The sequence below is a fragment of the Alosa pseudoharengus genome, unplaced genomic scaffold (assembly GCF_046254945.1).
Source record: "Alosa pseudoharengus isolate Yale_2024_CS ecotype anadromous, Long Island Sound unplaced genomic scaffold, YU_APseudo_1.1 YU_APseudo_1.1_scf_11, whole genome shotgun sequence".
NCBI lineage: Eukaryota > Metazoa > Chordata > Actinopteri > Clupeiformes > Clupeidae > Alosa > Alosa pseudoharengus.
In genome coordinates, this window is record NW_027468576.1 from 20,286,462 (window position 1) to 20,308,820 (window position 22,359).

Consider the following 22,359-nt stretch of genomic DNA (forward strand, 5'->3'; position numbering starts at 1 on the left):
GCCACTATCCCTGCCACGGCCTCTTAACAAACCACCGTAAACACAAAGCCCACACTGAGACACAGATGCCATCAGATGCTGGACAGCTCCAATCACAACAACTCAAGTGTGTGGCCAGCAAGAGGCCCCAACATGAGGTAGGGAGAGAGAGTGAGAGAGAGAGAGGGAGACAGAGGGAGAGAGAGAGAGAAGTGGAGAGTTAAGCAGAGGTCCAGGTAGTGGGCCTGTGGGTCTGCAGCTTGTGTGTGTGTGTGTGTGTGTGTGTGTGTGTGTGTGTGTGTGTGTATTTGTGAGTGCGTCTGTGTGTGTGTGTGTGTGTGTGTGTGTATGTGTGTGTGTGTGTGTGTGTGTGTGTGTGTGTGTATTGTTTTCTGCTGGCGTGATGTGTGATGCTCGGGGGAGCGGGTCTGTGGGTCTGCGCTGCTGTGGCGTTATCAGCGCGCGGGCAGAGACAGAGGCCTGATGGGACGGCCGGTCCGGGGGGAGCGGAGGGGCCGGAGTTAATCAGACAGACAGAGCTGGGGCTCAGCCCCGCGGGAGTCGCACCTCCTCCTCCTCCTCCTCTCTCCTCACACCGCCACCTCCACCGCGGCCGATAAGAGTATTCACACAACATTAGCCCTTTCTGCCCACTTCCCCACTGACCAGCCACACACACACACACACACACACACACACACACACACACACACACACACACACACACACCTACAGATGCACAAGCACAAACTCATATACACACACAAACACATTCATTTCTATATCCTTAAGAACACAAACACACTAACACCAACATGCAAAAACATGTACTGACACATTAAAGCATATGTTCACCACCGCAGATATACACATCCACTTTTGTATGATAATACCCTGCAGCCAGGGCAAGTCATCTACTTTTTTCCCCCATCCACACTTCCAAAAACACTTAGCCGCTACATTGACTGCTACAGTGATTTGAGTCCAAACTCCTGAGAGGACGGAGTCTCCACCCTTCCCCCAGACCTGCAGTGGCTGTATGACCTCTGACCCCTGACCCTGCGAGACCATCCACTGGGGTGAGAGGTCAGGGGAAACCAGTCATTAATCCTGAGAGCTGAACTTCTGAGGCCTGGACATCTGAGGCCTGCGGCATGACGCCCACTGACCCCGTCTGGGTGTCCAGACACACACGTGTGTACACAAACACACACACCCACACACACACACACACACACACACACACACATGCAATGTCATTCATACAAACACTTTAAATACACCCACACCGATTTCAACATAGAATCGGCCATACTCAAAAAACGAATTCCCACACAACACAATTTCTTGCAGCACACCGAGACAGTAGCAGGCATTAATGACGCTGGCTGGACGCTCGCCCATATGAGTGTGTGCATGTGTATGGTCAGCAAGTATTGGATCTACACATTAGATGACAGTCCTCTGCTATGTGTGTGTTGTGTGCGTCAGCGCATGTGTGTGGTCAGTGAGTGTGGAGAGGGTGGCAGTCCACACTTGACGACACTCCCCGCACCTCTCAACTGAGACGCATGAGGAGATTAGCGGCATAGATTAATTGAACACACGTCAGATTTAATTAACCACGGCATTTAATTAGCCATGTAATTAATCTTATGGAGGCATAACACGCGTAGACACAATAGATGAATGTGAGATTGAAAACTTCTTCTGTCAGCTGGAGAGGGGGCCCGAAGCACACCCCCGATGGCAAAAGCCGTCAAATGAGAACATCACAGAAAAGAACAGTTCCATCTGCTGTTCCGAGGTTCTCCTAACGTTCTTGCCTCAGCATCCTCAGGCCAGTCAGCAAGCAGAGGCAGGACACTACGTTCTCTGGGACTTGAGATAGTCCTCTGCGCACACATCTCCTGTATTTTAATGACACTAGTGGGGAACATAAAAATGCAGCAGAACGGGTAGCTGGAGCTTTTGTTTGAGATGATAAAATAAACTCAAGTGAGTATCCAGCTAAACAAAGAGTGGAGCCCTGTGTCTTCCCCGGCGTCTTCCACGCGCTAAGCCTGCCGAGAGGTGTGACTACAGGCAGCTCAAGCCTCCGTTTAGCTGGGGCTAACACGATGGAGGATGGTGGTGGTGCGGGAATAGGGGTCAACAGTGGCAGTCACGTTGACATGGTCATCTATGGCTATCAATGCTGCTGTGGAAAGCACAGAGAGGACCAGCGAGACCCAGGCTCCTTGTTTCCCTGCCGATGAGCGAGGTCACTGGGATCTGCAGGGGTCATACAGGCTGAAAGGTCAGAGCACTAACCCTCAGGCCACCCTCCGACTGGCCCGGTCCCAATACTGACTCAGGCAGCTGCTTTATTGGAGCCATGAACTGAATGATAAACTGAACTTTGACCTTTGCCCTCAGCTAGGCTCTTTAGGTAAACCCTACAGGGTCAGAGGTCACCATGAGGAAGTGGGGCGAGGTGGCAGAGGGAAACTTCTGTTTGGCAATGGCCTTTGGCACAACCACGAGAACACACACAGACCAGCAGAAACGACATACAACTTGGCTCCACAGAGCACAACACTCAGTGTTTGAGGTAAGAATACAAGCCACACAAACTGGAAAGCAGAAAAAATAATCCAATATCTATTGGCACCGAATGACATTCACTGAGCAATCAAAGACAGCTCAACTCTATGCAATTCAACTTTATGCTCTTCTCTAAATGGTAAAATGCTATCACCCCAAACTGCTGGCTTCCAGTCTATTGCTCTGATACAGAAATGTCCAGGCTGTACTCCCAATTTGTCATCAGATAGACCCCCAACCATGGCAACGTGCCCCCTCCCACACACACACACACACACACACACACACTCACACACACACACACACACACACCGCAGCAAGTTCCAAAAGCCCTTGAGTGGAGACAGGTTTAAAAAGGGAACTCACGTAGTCGTGGAAAGCCTTGGCCTCACTGGAATGTTCACACGTCTCTCGCCGGTCCGGAGCGGCACAGTACAAGTCCCAGAACACACTGCAACAGGAAATGGATGAAAAAGACAACATGAGAAGAACGGAGTCCTCTCAAAACACAATAAAACACCACATTGCATGAACAAGTGAACATTTTAAGAGCTTCTGTTTACACTGAGAACACACAAGCATATGGCCTGAACTAGAGTAGAATGAGGAGGGGACACAGCAGTGAGCAATGGCCCAGGACTTCAGCTGGGTCACACCATCAGTCAGCCCCAGGTAGCTCCCATTCTGTTTGGCAAGACCTGCAGGTTGACGATCAATTAAGTGTGATATTTGTTAATTAAGGAAATACAGTGTGTAACAAGGACTGCAGGGCAGCAGGTTTCACTCCAAACGCTCTCTTAATTACTTCATTGAAATTAAGTACCTGTTTAACAGGTCTGCATTAAATGGTGCCGCTCTTTAGATATTGATTTACTGGAGAGCTCGTAAAATCTGCAAAAGAGGGCGAGTTGCTGAAAAAAGAAAAAAAAAGCCCCCCCCCCCCCCCGCTTCCTACATGGGCCATTTTTTCTTGCTGCACATTCTTTTTCTCGCTGATATGACAAAATGAGAGTTTGTAAAGTGCTTGTAAAGCCTTAGGTTTGATATGACAGACTGCAGAAAGGGCAAAACAGTGAGAGCTGATGTATGCTGGTGGCAAACTGACAGGTAAATACACAGCCGATCAATTGCAATTCGTTTGCAGAGGAAGCAACGAGGAAAACAAGATTCCTGCGGTGAAGGAGAGAGTCTTAAAAAATGTCTTTCTGCATTCGTCCTTCATTTTTGAGTGCTCAAAACATATGATAAACTAGGCATTATGGACTGATCAAGGCAAAGTGACAGCACAAAGGCCGCTTCACCTCAGTTAGTCAGAACCACTCCAGACTCAATTCTTCAGTCTGACCAGCGTCCGTGGCCTCCCTATCTTGGCTCTTAGCTGCTCTGAGGAGGCCCCTGGGTCAGAGAGCAAGGGGGCTGCGGCCCACTCTGCTCACTTAGCCTCCTTCCGTCTCCTTTCGGCACATCCTCTGACTGATCCGAGGAAACTCAACATCTGGAAACGAGATCGGCTAACTGGAGAGGCCCTCATTGACTCGCGGAGGGGGAAGTGGATCATGGCTCCTTTGCCAAAGTTGATGGGGAACCCATGGAAGAAAGGGGAAAGACTAGGAGGAGGGTCCTGTCTACTACATCTAGTAGTGTCCTGATGTAGTCTATTAAGGCAATACAAGGGTGTTGAAAAGAGTGGTAAAAAGACAGAGAATGTGGCAATTAAAGACTGATGTGGTAGACAGGGGCACTGGGGCTGGGAACATACAAATAGACAAACATCAGGACAAAGAGAAATGACAAACAGAAAGAAGGTGTACAGGGTACAGGCTGACAATGGACAAGTGGCGCAGGAGAAAATTCCATGAAGGTGCCAGGCTGCATAGACCTTCCTTTAGTGAAAGCCACAGAAATGCATCCACTACACCGTAAATCCAATCAAGTGTTTGGAAAATCGAATCAGGTGCAAGCTGCACTTGGTTATCTAGAAAAGCAGTGCAACATGTATCAGGCTAGGTTTTGGATTGATTATAACTAGCCTGCCCCTTGTCTCCTGCAACTGCCAGTTAGGCCAAAGTGGGTGAGCAAGAGCTTTGATCATGACAGTGGAGCTACACCTACTGATATCTTTGATTGGGTCCAGTCCCAGACATTCTATCGGCTGGCTTCAACTCTAAAACCTTCTCAAAATAGCTGGGGGCCAGGGACAAGCTTAGTGTGATATTGTTGCTGTTTGAAAGCAGTAAAGCAGCAGTATGATGCCTTTGTTATACTTAATAAATCTAGCATGTAACAGCATATTACAACACAGCACAATGTCCTCAAACAGCTTTTTAGGTTATTAAATATGTACACTGTTGTTGTTCATGAAAATGGCAAAATTATGTCACTTTAGAAGTTCTAGTCAAAAACATCTTACAGAAAAATGCTATTAGTCTGGATTTAGATATAGCTTTGTATGTGCTACCATACCCAAGCCAGAGACAGTGGGGACTTCCTAATCTAGGTTCACAACAACAACAACAAACAGGTATATGTTTTTATCTGAAGCTCAATGAGCACTAGTCACTAAGCAACAACCATTATGTGCCCGTCCTATCAAGAGTCTACAAAACACATATAGATGGCCAGCACGCAAACCAGCAACACAGCCACAATACTCTCGTACACACAGTCCAATAAATGGGAAAATCACACATACATGAATATCACCATCAATCCCAATTATTTGTGGTTGGAGTGCGAAAACAAACCTAATGATGCACCTTACGGTGTTCAATGTGAACAATCTGTTCCATTAATCCTGAAGAAACAGAAATAGCTATAGAGATAGTTAAAGAGAGAGAGAGAAAGAAAGAAAGAAATAGAAAAAGAGTGTGTGTGTGCGTCTGTGCGTGTTGGTGTGTGTGTGTCTGTCTGCTCATTATAGCTTTCTAGAGCTCTTTAATAAGACAAAACGATCCAATCAGAGCATAAAGGCAAAGAAACAAAGGCTCCCTGCATCTTAAATGCCCCACTGAAATCTCCTATTCTCCCGACGACTCTGCCGTGGTGTACGACACAGGAAGAAACTGCACTTAAAAAGCAGCCGCCAGCAGTAGCAAACTAAATCAGGCCCGGACGCCATTCCTTAGCAGCTCGGCTCCCCTCGGACCACGCTAATAAACTCCAGCGAAAGACAAAGATCCAAAAAGAGGGAAATAAAGAAAATGAATGCAGTGTGTGTTCATCGTTTAGGATCAGACTCGGGAGAGAGTGTGTGTGTGTGTGTATGTGTGTGTATAAGAGAGAGAGAGAGAGAGAGAGTGTGTGTGTGTATGAGTGTGTGTGTGTGTGTGTACATGAGTGTGGGTGTGCGTGTTTACTCCTCAGTCTTCCGATTGTTGGGGGTTATTTCACAGGTGCCTGCGTCAGAAGCCGCTCATAGGCTGGGTCAGATTTCAGTCGGACCTGCAAACTTCCTGTATTTTACCTCGAGAACAAATAATACAGAGATTTTTTGTGGGGGTTGCTGGCTGTGTCTGTTTTGCTTCAGTGTTTTCTTAGCCCCTTGTGAAAAAGGAATTTCAGCTGGAAGCAATTTCCAAAGGGCCATCCCCATGCGCACACCGGAGCTGACCGTCTGTATGTGTGTGTGTGTGTGTGTGTGTGTGTGTGTGTGTGTGTGTGTGTGTGTGTGTGTGTGCGCACGCTCAGATGAGGACCAGAGAAAATGCAGACACGCGCATGGCCAAGTCTCAGTCTGGGGAGACAATCGATCGGCGAGAGGAATTAAAGGGGTGAATGATACAATCAACAATCAGCACCTGCACCCTACCCTCTCTCCACACTCCCTTTATCTCTCTCTGTCTCACTCTCTCTTGCTTGCACGCTCTCTCTCTCTCTCTCTCTCTCTCTCTCTCTCTCTCTCTCTCTCTCTCATATCCCTCCGAGCAGATGCGGATCACTGACCACCCCTCCCACCACACATACACACACACACACACACACACACACAAACACACACTCACTTGACCCCCCTTTACACTGCCATGCATACACACAGACACACACACATGCACACGCGCGAGCACACACACACACACACACACACACACACACACACACACACACACGCACACACGCACACACAAGCACACACTCACACATGCAGCTCCTCCTAACAGGAAACGATTCGAGACAGGAGAGGGGAGGAAAAGCAAGGGAAGGCGGGAGGAGTTTGTGTGTGTGTGTCTGTGTGAATGTGCGTGTGCGTGTGTGTGTGTGCGTGTGTGTGTGTGTGTGTGTGTGTGTGTGTGTGTGTGTGTGTGTGTTTGGGGGGTGGTTGTTTAACACAAAGGGGAGGGGGGAGGAATGCAACGGGTTAATCCGTTTGGGGTCTCTTCCGCAAACAAAGGACAGGCCCCAGACAAAGGTGGCGGGAGGAGGAGCGTGTTGCGCGGGGGTGGGGGCTTTCCCTTACCATCTGGAGCTTTTGTTTTGGGGGAGGAGGGGGCCTTTGGCTGGGTGGATGGGTGAGCCCCCCATGAGTCCACGTGCTGGCGGCCCAGCGAGCATCCCCCTCTCCTGGGTCACATCCCTCTCAGGACTCAAACCCAACCCTGTCTTCACCTCCAGCTCACCACCAGCTCCTGTCACACTCTCCACAGGCAAGGGGTCTCTGAATGCACCTCTGAAATAGCTCACTGACTGGAATGTTCACAGAATTTCAACCGCTCCAAGCATGCTCTTTCAGCGGGCTGTGTGACTCTTCACCAACTTCAAAAAAAGCCTCTTGAAGCACACCACTGGACCTCTGAACAAGTTATGTGTGACAAATGGATCAATAGAGCACAAAGAAAGTTGCTCCACACCATTTTATTCAAGCATGTTAACTATCCAGCTTAGCATACAATTGATTAATTAGCTCAACAACAGCAACCTTACAATTGACTAATGAATTGATTAACATGGAAATAATGAACTCCGGTGTTTGGTGAACATCAGCTAAAGTAAGCGTGAGAAATGGCTGTCAATCAAAACCCCTCAGGTGTGAGAGATGTAGGCATCACGGTCTGCTACACCACGCGCTTTGCTGCTGTCCCCACCCAATACTGCCGCACTCGTCCCCATGATTCCAAGCTATCTGTGACAACAGAACTGGAAGGGGAGAAGATGGCTGCAGGAGTTGTCATTCTGAGAAGCTGGATTAGGACATGATGATGTCTTGTCCTTGATGATAACTGCAGTATGCAGTCGCTTTGAGATACTGCATATGAAAAAAGGGTCTGTTTTCTGACAGAACAGCTACATCGCCTTTCCAACCACATATAGACTGGGATATTTTAAGAAAAGCCTTAACACTTTCCCTGTTGATGTGAAAGACATAAGAGAAAGAAACAGACTTATGATAGGTATGTAGAGACATTACTAAATCCTTCCTCATCATGTGGTATGCAACTGATTTAGTCTAGGGACATTGCCCTGCTGTTCTAATACTTCTAATATTGCAATTTGTTGCGTCTTTGTTTATCTTGATGATACTCATTAGCTTGTAATGCTGACCCAAGACATTTTACAAATTTTTTGAAACACATGATGAATGGTGACTGAACCCTTACCACCACCAGGAGTGCAGGAATCCAGGAGGTTCCCCTAGTGTGATATTCTTCTCCCATCGTATCTGTGTGAGGAAAGGATAGGCAGATAGACAGAGCGGGGGAGACGGAGGGAAAGAGGTCAGACAGTGTAAACTGAGCAGTCTTTAAGAGGCACTGCAGTTAAATATACAGCATGTTTCATGGAGAGACACACATACGGTCATGACAACAACTAAAATTAGAGGACAAGTTCCGGAATCAGCAGATTTTGTAACAAGCCTGTGGAAGGCCATAATTTATTTGAAGTGTTACATATATTTTACCTGCTACGTGTATTACAAGGGGTATTATAGTATAGAAGTGTTCTTTTGAAATGCTGGTGTCTATTTGAAATAAAAAGAATACTCTTACTTACAAAAACATCCAACTACTGAGATCCACATTAACATTCACATGCACTCTTCAGTGACACATGCTGCATTCAGGGCACACACTGGGTAGTTCCCCTATACATGGCAAACCATGACACTCTGAATGACAGGAGAGGAGCAATCACGTATAAAATCATGGAGTGATGGAAGAGGACATGCTTCCTGATGTGGGTGCCAAATGTATGTATGGTGTAATGTATGGTTTCAAGGGAATAAAGACAAAAGTGACATTAGGAATGGGCTAGCAGAAATGTGGTTTGTAAGTAAAAAGACTGTCTATCAGAACCCTGAAAATGAAATGTAATCCTGTCTCCAAACCCAACAAATATTTGAGAAATGATATTCACAGCAGACAAAACCCAACATGAATAGGCCTGTCTCAATTGGCCAACCAGCTTTATCTCTTGAGGGAGAGTGACCATGACCGTTGAGAACAGACAGTGGGAGAGGATCTTGCATAGACATTGGAATAAGCAGAGAGCAGTCACAAAAGTACTGCCGTTCAAAAGTTTGGGATCATTTAGACAGAATATAAGCTGACTGCTTCTTCCCTACTTTGATTCAAATCACGGTCCCTGCACAGCATGTTGCAAAGCTACAACATTTACATTTATCAAGGAAATAATTGACAAATGAACGGACTATGAAAATAATCTTTATTATTTTCATAGTCTGTTCATTTGTCAATTATTTCCTTGATAAATGTATTAGTTATTTGATTGATATAATGGTGAAAAGAATGTTTCCCAAAGTCCAAGATGATGTCCTCAAATGCCTTGTTTTGTCCACACACCGAAGATATTTTGTTTGCTGTCATAGAGGAGTAAGTAAAGCTGAAAATATTGAAGTTTAAGAAGCTCCAATCACAGAATTTTGAGGTATTTTCCTGGGTTAAAAAATGACACAAACCAATTCACTGATTACCAAAATACTTGGCGATTAATTCAATAGTTGACAACTAATCGATTAACCGGATCATTGTTGCAGCACTATTGAAAGCCAGAGAGATAGCTTTTGTTCTTCAAAACAGTGTTTAACCTGCACAATTTTCCAACTGTGTTACCACAAAAGCACCCCTAGACCATCACATTCCCTCCACCATGCTTGACAGATAGAATCAAACACTCCTCTAGCATTTAGTTGGCGTCAATGTTCAATGTCACAAAAGTTCTTAATGATCTGATCAAGTTAGGTTTACCTATCTATAACGCTTTTATCCAGTCTTTCTCTATCGACCATCTTAGAGAACATTGCCCATCTGAATGTTTTCTTTTTCTTGGCTGAGAAATGGCTTTTTCTTTACAATGGTTCTTTACAACCGTTGATGTTTTCATTGGTGTTTTGTTTGTACTATTTAATGAAGGTGACAGATGAGGACCTGTGAGGTGTCTCTTTCTCAAACCACACACTTATTTGTACTCCTGCTTAGTGCACTGGGGCCTCCCAATCCTTTTTCTATTCTGGTTAAATCCAGTTTATGCTCTTCTGTGAAGGAAGTAGTATACTGCGTTGAGTGAGATCTCCACTTTCTTGAGTTCCTCTCATGGCACATCCTTCATTTATCAGAACAAGAATAGATTGACACGTTTCAGAAGAAAGTTCTTTGTTTCTGGATAAAGTGCTTTTAATCAAACCCACAATGGATGATGCTCCAGATACTCAGGACAGTTGTATTGCTTCTTTAACCAGGGCAGCTGTGCTAACATCATTGAAGAAGGATTTTCTCATGATCAGTTACTCTTTTAAAATTATAAACTTAGATAAGCAGGCAGAATGTGCAATTTGCACACAGGATGGATTGTTGCTGATAATAGGCCTCTGTACACTTTTGTAGATATTGCATTAGAAAATCTGTAATTTCCTGATACAATAGTAATTTACAACATTAACAGTGTCTACACTGTTTTGCTGATTGATTTGGTGTAATTTTAAATGGCCAAAAATAGTGTTTCCTTCAAAAACAAAGAGATATCTAAGTGACCTCAAACATCTGAATGGAAGTGTAGTTAAGAAGACCAGTTGCATAGGCTGACCTTCTACAGTGATTACAGTGAACTGGAGGTCAAACTATGCCATTTCCGGGTATCCATAATCAGCAGTGATTTTGCACAAAAACGTTGTAAAGGTCCCCAGTTTGATTACTTCCTCTTCTGGCTTCAGAACAAAGCATGGCTGTAAACGGGGAAGTTGTTTGAATGCAACTCCATGGGATTTCTGGAGTGCAGATGAGGAGACTGGAGAGGGATTGTGTCCTGATGGTGAGCGAAGAGAGAGTGAATACAACAGTGAGATACAAGATGTAACACATCCCCAAAATGAGCAGTGAGAGAGAAAGAGTGTGTGTTCTGCTCTGGGTGTGATGCAGGAGTGCAGATAATGCAGGGGGAGTGTTAAAGAGCGCAGAGAGAGTTCATCTAGACGAGGAGGATGACAGGATGCGAGATGAAAGAAAGAGAAACAGTAAGTAAGAGAAGGAGAGAGGGATTGTGACTGAAACCCTGGCTGACAGGAGAGGGATGGTGTCCCCAGAATCAGGGGTCAAGAGTTGGGGCTTAATCCGCTGAGAGTGGCGGCAGTGGAGAGTGTCCCCAAAAGAACAGAAGCAGAGTGACTGGGACTCCTCACAAATAAAACGAGTAGGACTTGGTGTCACGTAAGAAAATAAAGTTGTGTGTCCCAAAACAGGGGGCACTAGGGACGAAGTGCATCCCTATAATGAGATGAGACTGAGTGAATGAAAGAGTGGGGTGTTGATGTGATGCTTGGAGTGCTGACGCTTGGAACAGAGGGACCTCAGGGGTTAACTGACAGACAGGCTCATCAGGTCCCCTGCGACACGAGACTCATTAAGAGAGTCAGCACAGGTGTGTTTTCCCGCAGTTCACCTGCGGGGACCTAACACCTTAAATAACTTTGTGCTAACGCAGGAGAGATGGTGTTTGTTTGTTTGTGTGTACATGCGTGTCGGTGTATGTGTGTGCAACTGTGCATGTGTGTGTGTGTGTGTGTGTGTGTGTGTGACTGAGAGATACCGAATGTGCCTGTTTGTGTATGTGCGTGCTCCAGAGAGTGAGTGTCATCTAGGGCTTAACGAGATGGGTCTAATTGAATCAAAGCACATAACACTAATACTGGAGGCAGGTAAACAGTCATCACCTTGAGTGAGGTTTCTGAGGAGGTGTTAATGGCTTAATTAACAGTACTGGGACTGCTGCTACTTTCCTTTTTCCTACATATACCTGATATATAATGGGGAAATATTGTCTTTTTTTGTGGGATGGGGGCGATAGGGGTTGGGGGAGACTAATTATGTTCTAATTACATCCAGTTGGCAGGATCCTGGTTAACACCGTGGGAGGTCAGAGGGTGAGCTCGCTGATAGAATTAGTACCCCTCAAACTATTAAAAGAATCTCAGACAAAATGGTTCACGAGGAGAGAAAAAAAACATGGCTGGCACAGCTGAACTAGATAAAACCCAGAGGATGAGGAGAGCTATGTGTGCGTGTGTGCGTGTGTGCGTGCGTGTGTGTGTGTGTGTGTGTGTGTGTGTGTGTACGTGTGTGTGTGTGTGTGTTGTGAGGTGCTGGAGGCAGCTGTGAGAGAGTGAAGTGGCTGGCGTTTCCTCTGACCCAGAACTTAACACCTATCTAGCCACACACACACACACACACACACACACACACACACACATGCACACAAGTAAGGAAGTTCTACAGCACAAGGGAGAATGAAGTACCTCAAAATCTCTCTCCATCATTCACTGCTTCTTGCTTGTACACTTTCATTTTAAATCTTTCCCCACATGATTCCAACAGGCATATTTGAAAAGTGACAGCTTAGCAGCATTTTAGGCTAATATTTACAAGTATCAAGCTCAGACCTGAATCCTTATCTTCCTTGCAATACAAATAATACAGCAATACAGCTATCACCCTGTCTTATCACTATAAAGTGTAACTGAACAGGTGCTTAGGATGGCCACACTAGATGGCCCATCTGAAACTTTTCTTTTGTGTTTAGTTTACAATAACTGAGATGGAAGGAAGAAAACAGATGCTTCAAAACAGCTAAACTGTGTTACTCTCCAAGTCTACCATCTCAAATAATAAAAGACTTACAAATGAGATTATATGAGATGCTTTGGACGCTAAATCATAGCTAATGATACAGAAAGCATCTGCTAACTCACTGTCTTCATGAAAAATAGCTGCCTGCAGCACAGTGGCCTCTACATTTTGCCTACAACAAATAAAACATAATGGAATTCTTTATTTATTGTGCTGAAAGGGGGATCATTTTCACAGGTCTCCGGGTTAAGAACATGCTATTAAGCAATTGAGCACATTTCACCCCTCCACCAGAGGAGATTAAATCAGACTTTTAACATGTGGCAGCAGTTAAGAGCGGTTATGAACCAAACGCCGCCTGTAGCTCCCACTGTAGTGCCGAGGTGTAGAGCCCTCTCTATGCTACGGGCGAAGCCTGCAGCGCCAATGCCTCTAGGCTGGCAGGATTTCAGCCCATCTAGTTTGGCACAGAGCATCTGTACACTTCACTACTGACTGGGGTTGTTCCAATATTAGGGTTAACAATGCCTGACATGACTTTCTTTTAGGCCCTTTTTTTACACAGTAACGTGAAACATATTTAATGAACATACTGATGGCCAATGGTGAGGGCCCTTCAGAAATGCTCACGTTTTATTCATTACTATACAGCACACTGCTTCACCAGAGTGATGGAATTTGGTTTCTACGTATAAAATAATAATGATAAAACATTTGCACTCATCAATCAATCTACAACAGGTTGTCTCAAATCACAAGTAGACCAAAAACACACAGGTAATTCAAAACCCAGTTCCAAAGCAGCGGTGTCTGATAATGCATTACACCACTATTTACTTCAGTGCCCTAAAAGGTAAAGGAACATCTTGTGAAAAGAGGGGGTGTTATTCAACTCCCAGTGTTTGAGAGACCTCAATGGCTATGGAGGACCTTGTCCAGCCATAATGTACATTCCAGCCCAGACTATACAATGGGAACTGGGATGGATTCCCATATATCCACACGAGACAGGAAGCTGCTCTTACCTCGGACAGGAAGGTCTGTGCTGATTTCTGTGCTCCGACGTGCAGTAAGTACTCGTACACATATAAAGCTAGCCTGTAAGAAAACAAAAACAACAGAGAAGAGAAACAAGTGGTTAAATATTCCGTCTCACTCTTGCTTGTCTTCCTCACATTCACTCTCTCTTCCTTTGGCATCCCACACTACTCTCAGCCTCCTTCATTACACAGACTAGGCACTGTTCTCAGCTCTTTGTGAAGTAAGGTGCAGAGTTCTGGCTTCTCTGTATTTGAGCCCAACATGCGAAGTGACACGAGAGGTACCACAGGTAGGCTACCAATCTGGCACTTCCAATACTTCCAGCTTGAGAATTAAAAAACACAGGTTGATTCATTAAAATAAATGAAGTGCCCTCGATTCCTGACTTTTAAATGGTAAAAAGGTGTTCTCTAAGGTGATATTTTGTAAAAGAACCCATTCAGTAATCTCCCATGTTACTCTGTGTGAGTGGTGGTGCAGTGCAGTGGAGAGTCAGAGGGTGCACGTGCTCACAACTCTAGTATGACTGTATACAGTAGCTCACACACAACCCTAAAAAGTAGCACAGTAATAATAATGTTATGGAACAACACAGTCAACAAAACAGTCATAACAAGGTCACTAATCAAAACACAGTTCGGTCACAATGTGACATCAAAGGCCATGACAGAAGGGGCATTGCAAGACGATACACAAAGGGCATGGCCCCAAACACAACCCCAGCAATAGGAGAGAACTGTAAAGAAATTAATGTATCCGTAAGGTTGAAAAGCTGAAGATCTGGAGAGCTTCTTGGAACTAATGGTACTGAGGCCAAGACGGCGCTCTTTGGTGGAGGGGCATGAACAATTCAGCAAAAATCTTCAAAAAAACCAAGGCACTCGTCTGTAGGAAAAAAGATTAAAATGCCTTTATTTTAATGGGTAAATCTACATTTAAAAAACACAGTACTTTGAAGTGTTTTGGCATTTAGCCTTCTTCATGAAGTTAACAAAAAGGTAAGGTTGCCAGTTTGGGCAGCTATCATGTCCATCCATGGAGCCCACTTTCTGCTTTCTATATGCAGATTTTATCTATTTTTTAATTATTGATTTTGGATTTCTTTTTGCCGATATCTGTGAACCATAGTGCATTTGGTCAAACATCAAAAAGTACAAAGGAAAAACTGAGTGGATTTAAGGCTACAATCAGTCGACAAACCACAAATGAACTAGAGCTGTTTTAGATTGCATGACGCTCATCACTGCACTGCCTTAATTACACCATTTCCCTAGTTCTACATCAGCTATTGAATACTTTCTGTGGCAAATGAAGAGCACCAGAATTAAGTGTATAGTCTAGACTGCTAGTGAAAAAAAATTTGACTATATTGTCACGTGAGGGACTGAACTTAATATGAAAACCAGTTGAAAACACACCCCATATAGTGGTAAACCCGTGCATAATATTGCTTTCAGTTGCAATAGCTTGACTTTGAAAATGATGGTTCTGATTCAGTGGACCCAAACAAAACTCCCAAAAACTGTTAGGCAAATAAATTTAAGGAACCCTAATAAATGAGATATAAAGATATAAAGATATAGATATAAAGGATATAAAAAGGATTTCCCTGCTTTTTAATTCACTTTGTAAATATGCTGATTGGATTCACTGCTCCCACTCTAGGATGCAGTCTACACATTAAAATAAGAGGTCAATTAAGCCATTCACAATGGTTACATCATAACACCCCATACCACTGTCCCAAAAAAGTTTTGAACATTTATAATCTTAAGCAAATAATGCATGGGTATGATCTGATGCAGAAGCTAAAAGAGACGTCCTTGATAATCAGTCGCAGACACTCATTGCTTGCTATCGTGAATGACGCTGTATATAAGTATATAAGTATATATACTCTTTTGATCCCGTGAGGGAAATTTGGCTTCTGCATTTATCCCAATCCGTGAATTAGTGAAACACACACAGCACACAGTGTACACACAGTGAGGTGAAGCACACACTAATCCCGGCGCAGTGAACTGCCTGCATCAACAGCGGCGCTCGGGGAGCAGTGAGGGGTTAGGTGCCTTGCTCAAGGGCACTTCAGCCGTCCCTACTGGTCGGGGTTCGAACTGGCAACCCTCCGGTTACAGGTCCAAAGTGCTAACCAGTAGGCCACGGCTGCCCCCAAACTGCTGTAACTCCAAAGCCAAAGCAGACGTTCAAGTCTATATCTGTGATGCTATTATGATGCACTACTCATGACTGTTCTATTGCTTTTAAATGTACAGCTTACAATATCAAGGATAAAGTCAGGCAAGAAGCTCTGACCAATAAGGCTTTCAGCTACTGTCGACATGCCTCGCACTCACAGTGTCATTGTTAATATCCATAATGTTTTAATAACACAAATTAATGTATTTGTGTCTGATAACTGCAATTCAGCGTTTTAACTCCTCATTAAATTCAAACGCCTACAGCTTGCAAAGCCCCAAGTTACATACCATTTGTAACAGTGAACATAAAACAGCAGGCAAACGCAAACCAGGAAAAGTGCTGAATTTCCCTCCACTGCAAATCTATGGGTACACACAACATTGGCTGCTACGGCTCTCTGCAACATCAATCTGCAGAACTCCGAGGCAGAGAGCTTCTATCACTATTCACAGTGCATCTCTCCACTAGAACCGCTTCCAGCGAGATTAAGTGATATGAGAGAGCCCCTCTTTCCTGAAATGTCTGAATAATTACTTGGGCTTACATCAGACAAACTCATTTAGGAGCTTTGTCAGTGATTTGCCATAAACTAACTCTTTCAGAAGTGACGGTGCAATCACCTCTACGAGTGTAGATGAAGTCTAAACGCTAAATCTGCTTGCTACTACTCATCTTACCCACTTATCAACACTCGGAAACAAAAACAACATAAAAACTGTGCTTGACTGGCATGTAATTGGGTAATTAAATGGAATTTAAACACCTAAGCCAAAAAATGAACACAGGAGAGGCATTCACATTATCTTGCATTGCTCTCTGGCTTTTAGAAATCAGCTGTTGATATATAGAAACACTGTGGGCAAAGGCCTTTAGCACCCATTAAGTCAATAAACTGACCTATGACTGCTTGCAGTACGTAAATGTTCCAGCACTAATTATTGGTAGTAAAATTGGTTTTGGTGACAATCACAGGTCAGGGAATTGGGATTGCACCGACAGAAGAGGGAGTGGAAAAACAGTGATCAAGGCACCCGTAACTGCAGATCATGACACAGAGGAGCCTAGAAAACCTGGAGGATTTTAGATGCAAAAGAAGTAGTCTGAGACTTTTACTATTCTTAGTTAGATCAGAATCTAAACACAGATCCACGACAAAGACAGCGGTACAATGGAATAGGCTGCTAGAAGTTCTAGATCTATGGCTCCTCAAGGACATCACCGACTTCTCTTTCCAAACCAACTCAACAATTACAGCGGGGATATTCACAACCGTATTAGACAACGTCTTTATAAAAACTAACCTGGTAGCAGAAGGTTGGTGTGCAAAACTATGAAAGGCCAACCTTGTGTCTGAGTAAATCTAGCCAATGGCACATCATGTCATCTCCCATTATAGCCTCTGTGCAGAGCTAGTGTGGAACAGAGGTTCTTGTGAGGAAGGAGATGAAAATTTCATGGGAAGCCTGGCAGAGATCTGAAGGGAGGGGGTAGGAGGGCTGCTTGTGCCCTAGTAGTGGGCACCTACCCTCTAGTGACAATGCATTATTCAAAACAACATTCATCTCCCCCTGGATTTAGGGGACAACTTTGGTGACACTGTCAGGGGCACTAAGGGCAACACCAGTGAGATAGGATTGCTAGATACAGGGTGTGTGTGGTGGATCATGGATAGAGTGAGCAGTAAAGCAAAAAGATTGGGAAACACTGTGATGTAGCGGTACAGGGAAATGTGCAGCCCAATGTAAAGGACATCAAAACACACTTTGGAGCCAACAGTGCAAATTGGGCAAAACATTTTTGGCAACAAATCAGACCCTCAATATGAGGACTGAGAGGATTTGCATCTGTGGTGTACAATGCACCCAGTGTGTGAGACATTCTGATTCCCTACCTTCTTTTGCAAAACCAAATCTTAGTACCTGCACCGGCACTGTGGGCTGTGGGTTTTCTCTGAGCAACTCACGCTCATTCAAGGTGTACCGCGAAATGTGCTGACATGTCCTCCAAACCTTGCTTTTGAAGTCGCTTACCTCCTCGCCGCCCACCCCCACCACTTTGGTCCAGCCAAAGTTTGCGTAAGGCTCTCTGGAATTCAACCGCTCACTAACCACGGCTCTTTCTGGGCACCCCACTCAAAGAGCCAGCATGGGGCTTCGTTCTGAGGAATAATACTAGGCTCACTGCAGCTACAGGGTGTCCCGCTGAAAGCTTAGCTCTCCCCTGGCCCCTGTCTCTTAATGAGAAGCTCTGCCAAACAGGCACTACAGCTAAGAAGATGGTGAGAGACTTACAATAAGCGGTTAGTTACATGCTAATACCACATGCTGACGCCACAGGGCAAAAAGATTGAAGCTGTGAATTGTATGTATTGTAAGGGACACAGAATACTAGCAGTTCTGTGGCTCTTTCTTCACCTTTTCTATTCTACATATTGCAACACCGTAATGTCATGTAGGCTACCACTGTGTTTAAATGGCTGCACTTATCTGATATAGCTTGTGCATGTCAACAGCAGGGGTGACAGTAAGAGGGGCTTCACACTAGAAAGAGGTGAGCCACGATGTCAAACCTTTGAAGCCATCTTTTAAACTTTCACGACCTTTGACCAAGCTAAGCAAAATAATGTCTCAAACTGTTCATGGTGAGGGGCAAAACATAATTCTCCATGATGCTCCCTGCCATTCCATAACCCCCAGATTGTTTTGATAGGCTACTGACTGAACTATAGACTTTTGAAGACACCGCTTTCAGAGCTCGGACAGGTTGATAGTTTTAGTGGTGGGAAAATGGACAGCAGGAACAGATCGCTCAGCTCCTCTTCATCCCTCCTCTCCGGGCGACATCCAGCGAGTCTGCACATCAAGGCGAGTTCTCAGAGACCTTCCTGAGAGCGCTGCTGACATCTGCCCTGCGGCGCTCAGTCAAGACGGCCCTTTTAACATGAAAGAGCCGGAGCCGAGATTAAGCGGCTAAAACGCAGACAGTTAGCAAATTAACTTTTCTGTCCTTATTTCAATTATTCAGAGGATAGGGCTGAGCTTTACTCAGAGATACCTGAGAGAGGTGGATGGGAGGACATGGCAGCCATGCATTTGCTTCACATTGTCAGAGCGCATACAGCATGGACACAGATAGTCTGCAAATAAATGCAGTGAGTATTTATTTATTTTACTTAGAAACTGCGGACTTACTCCATGAAAAGGGACAACTAACATTTTCCTGCTGTACCAGCAACAGTAAAGCACTTCGAAAGGTACAATATTTTGCATCTATTGGCAGTATTATTGGTCATGGTCTGGAGGTGTCTGTTACTGGAGGTGGTCTGTTAGTTTGACGTTAATTATACTACACTCCAAGACTAAAAATAATAAAACCAAATGTTTTCACTATCATAGTGGACACCGTAATGGTCCTATTAATAAATTACAAAAAGTAAATCAGAAGTGTAGCCTTCCTATCACGTACACACACTTTGCACAACACAGAAGCAAGAGCCCATAGTAGCCTGTAATGATCACTTGATACAGCCTATGTTTACATTTCTCCAATATTTTGACAATATTGAGATGACAGCCTCTTTCATAGGCCCAAACACAACTGATTGCAGTGATGCTATTAATTTAGAAAGCTAATTGATTCCCTGTGTAAAAACACATTAGATTTATTCAGTAAAAAGCGAAGAAATCAGAGAGCTTTCAAGAAAGTTGTGTGTGTGTATCTGTGTGTATGGGTAGGCTATGTGTGTGTGTGTGTTACGTTTGTGTGTGTGTGCGCGCGCCCGCATGAGTGTCTGTGTGTGTACATATGTCTGTGTGTGTGTGCGTGTGTGTGTGTGTGTGTGTGTGTGTGTGTGTTTCCTTTATGCGTTTCTGAGAACACCTCCATTGCAGAAGGCTGTACCATCTGGATAAAATCAAAAGCATGCATTCAGCCCAGTACTGCTTCTTTAGAACTCTAATAAACTCTTCACAAAACACTGGGGCCGAGGAGCAGAAAGACATTTAAATCAATCCCAGTTAACCGGCACACTTCAGAGCAGCACACACACAAATTACACTCTTCTATGCACAATCCCGCTCTCACCAAATGACAAACTCATGAACAGATCCAAGACCCAGGCTTAATACATAGATCAAGCTCTTTTGAAGAGCAAAACTTTTAAAGCAGGCAGGTAATTAAGCACTATTACCACATCAATCTGAGCCATTTCAATTAAAACTGAATTGACTGTTGATGTGTTCTGGTGGATGCTGAAAGCTTAAGTATCTTCCCTAATGAGATTATAGCTTTCCCATCTCCGTGAACATTGAGTCAATGTGGCTCTGAGAAGGGACAAGGATACATTTGGAGGAAAAAACACCATGCTGACGGTGCCATTCAGTGGCACCTGAATGACTTCTCCCAAAACACATGATATATTTGATGAATGGGTAACATTCTCTCTCTCTCTCTCTCTCTCTCTCTCTGTATGTGTGTGTCTCCATAGTTGGAGGCTCAGAAGCTGAGTGAAGACCAACCCCCCTTAGGCTAAGCTTGACAAAACAAAGTGCACAAATGATTGTAAATGGTATTTATGACTGTTCCCAAAGAAATGCAGGTGAATGATGCAGCTTTGCTTTATTTCGAGGTATAAAGTTGATTAAGGGACACTGGTGCACGAGTCACTGCAAACTATAAAATAACAGATTAAAGATGGTCATGTTAGACAACATCCCTCACCATAAACAGTATTCCCTATGCAGATCAATGCACTATCACTACGCATTTTCATTCAGTCCCTCATCATATCAATGAACTGACTTTGGGAACAGAACTTCATCAATAGAGGGTTTAGCGTAAACATGGCTTGGTGCTACAGCACGTGTTTTCTATTTTTCCTTCGAGCCTCTTCCTCAAACTCCGTGGGCGCCGGGAGCAGAGCTCTTCTTGATTGACACACAGCACGCTGCCAGACAACAATAGCGCATCCCTGGCGACACAAAGTACAACACCCCCTGACCGCGGCTCCTGCTAAACCATCAACCAGCATCGTAGTCCTGCTTAAACAGTGCTGAAAGCACCCCGAAACATATCGCGGCTCTTCTATTATAACCTTGTGCTACAATCTGACAAGTAGGCTACAACACATGGATGTTAACACCATAGCCAGATGTAGCATGGTCTTAAAGACTTGATCAAACATGGACAGTTAAATGTAAAGAAACGCAATACAACTTGGGGATGGAGGAAAAGTTTCAGCATTGCATTAACGCTGAACAGTCCTGGTCCCGCTGAAGTGACTATGCTGTCTTAGCCCAATTCGTTTGCAACAGCATTGCTATCGACAAAAATATTGCATTTACCCTTCTTTAGAAGTCGCAACACGGGATGAGTGTTCGTACAACCTATTCTGTTTAGCTCCTAACATTAAACACTGCCTTGTGTGTAGGCTACTGCACTATATGCAACTGTCTTAGATACAGAATGACAGAGGTGTAGGTAAATGGGTAAAATAGATAACAAAAGCATGCTCAAGGTAAAGAATGTCCTTCTCTACACTTAACATCTTACATACGAAGCTAACACAAAGTCTTCATATAACCCTTGGGCAATAAAACGCCGGGAATCTAGACTTTGCCATCTCCACGCAAACAATGCTTGTCTCCGTCCATGCAACTCCTCCCAAAAGAGACAAAAGAACGAACAATAAATTCCTGACAAAACACGGTATTTCTTATTTACGGATTCTTATCCCCAAACTGTTCTCTACACTCGTGCGAAATCCCTGCAAGCGCGTAACAATGTATCTTCACCTTCTGTGAGAGAACGTGCAACTTCCACTTTGGCTGAAACACAATAATATATTCCGAGTAACTATGCTATACTATTGTAACAGTCACACGCGTCCAAGTCGCCGTACGATTTGCCGAGAATGGCTAAAAAGTATAACAACCGAGGCGAAAAGTTAAAGAGACGCGCCACAGCTGGAGCAGATATCGTACCACGGGAGCGAGCTTGTAACGTGCACACCTTTAAACAATAGTAGTCACAGTTTAGAAAGTTGGGACTCCGCAATAACCCCGCTTTAGCACTCTTTAAATGTTGTGCAATTTCACTTACTTTTCTCTTGCTTGGCTATCGGAAGGGACGACTGCTCCTTTACCTTTGGCGTACATGCTGGATACTGTTTTAAGACTTTTACCCCTCTCAACACCTGTCAAAGAAGGCAGCCAGGAAAACGCTCTATCTCCATAGCTACCCCTTTAGTGTTTTTCCTCCCCCCTTCTCCATTCCCCTCCTCCCCCTGCACTTTTTTTTACATCTCCAACATTGGCCACAAATCAGGCACAGTTTCTATTGGGGGAACTTGAAACTGCTCACTGGTGGATTTTTTTTTTCTAACCGCTGTTCCAGGAATGTGCCTTCCCTCCCTCCGCTGTGCGGGCGGTGGGGGCTTCTTAAAGGGGAACGCACACTTCTTGTTTACCAGGCATAAAAACAAGAC

The 22,359-nt window shown here is 44.4% G+C and overlaps 1 protein-coding gene across 2 annotated transcripts in view; it reads right to left on the reverse strand.

The window, feature by feature from the left end:
• Nucleotides 1–22,152, reverse strand: part of ssbp4 (single stranded DNA binding protein 4) — a 64,324-nt gene extending 42,172 nt beyond the window's left edge. For both annotated transcript variants that reach the window (XM_076278338.1, XM_076278337.1), the window contains exons 1-4: nucleotides 21,975–22,152; nucleotides 13,661–13,733; nucleotides 8,157–8,218; nucleotides 2,932–3,016 (exon numbers count right to left, since the gene is read on the reverse strand). In XM_076278338.1, the coding sequence (XP_076134453.1) occupies nucleotides 2,932–3,016; nucleotides 8,157–8,218; nucleotides 13,661–13,733; nucleotides 21,975–22,030 (276 nt within the window). In that variant the 5' untranslated portion in view covers nucleotides 22,031–22,152. The remainder of the gene's footprint in view (nucleotides 1–2,931; nucleotides 3,017–8,156; nucleotides 8,219–13,660; nucleotides 13,734–21,974) is intronic.
• Between the last annotated feature and the right edge of the window lie 207 nt (nucleotides 22,153–22,359).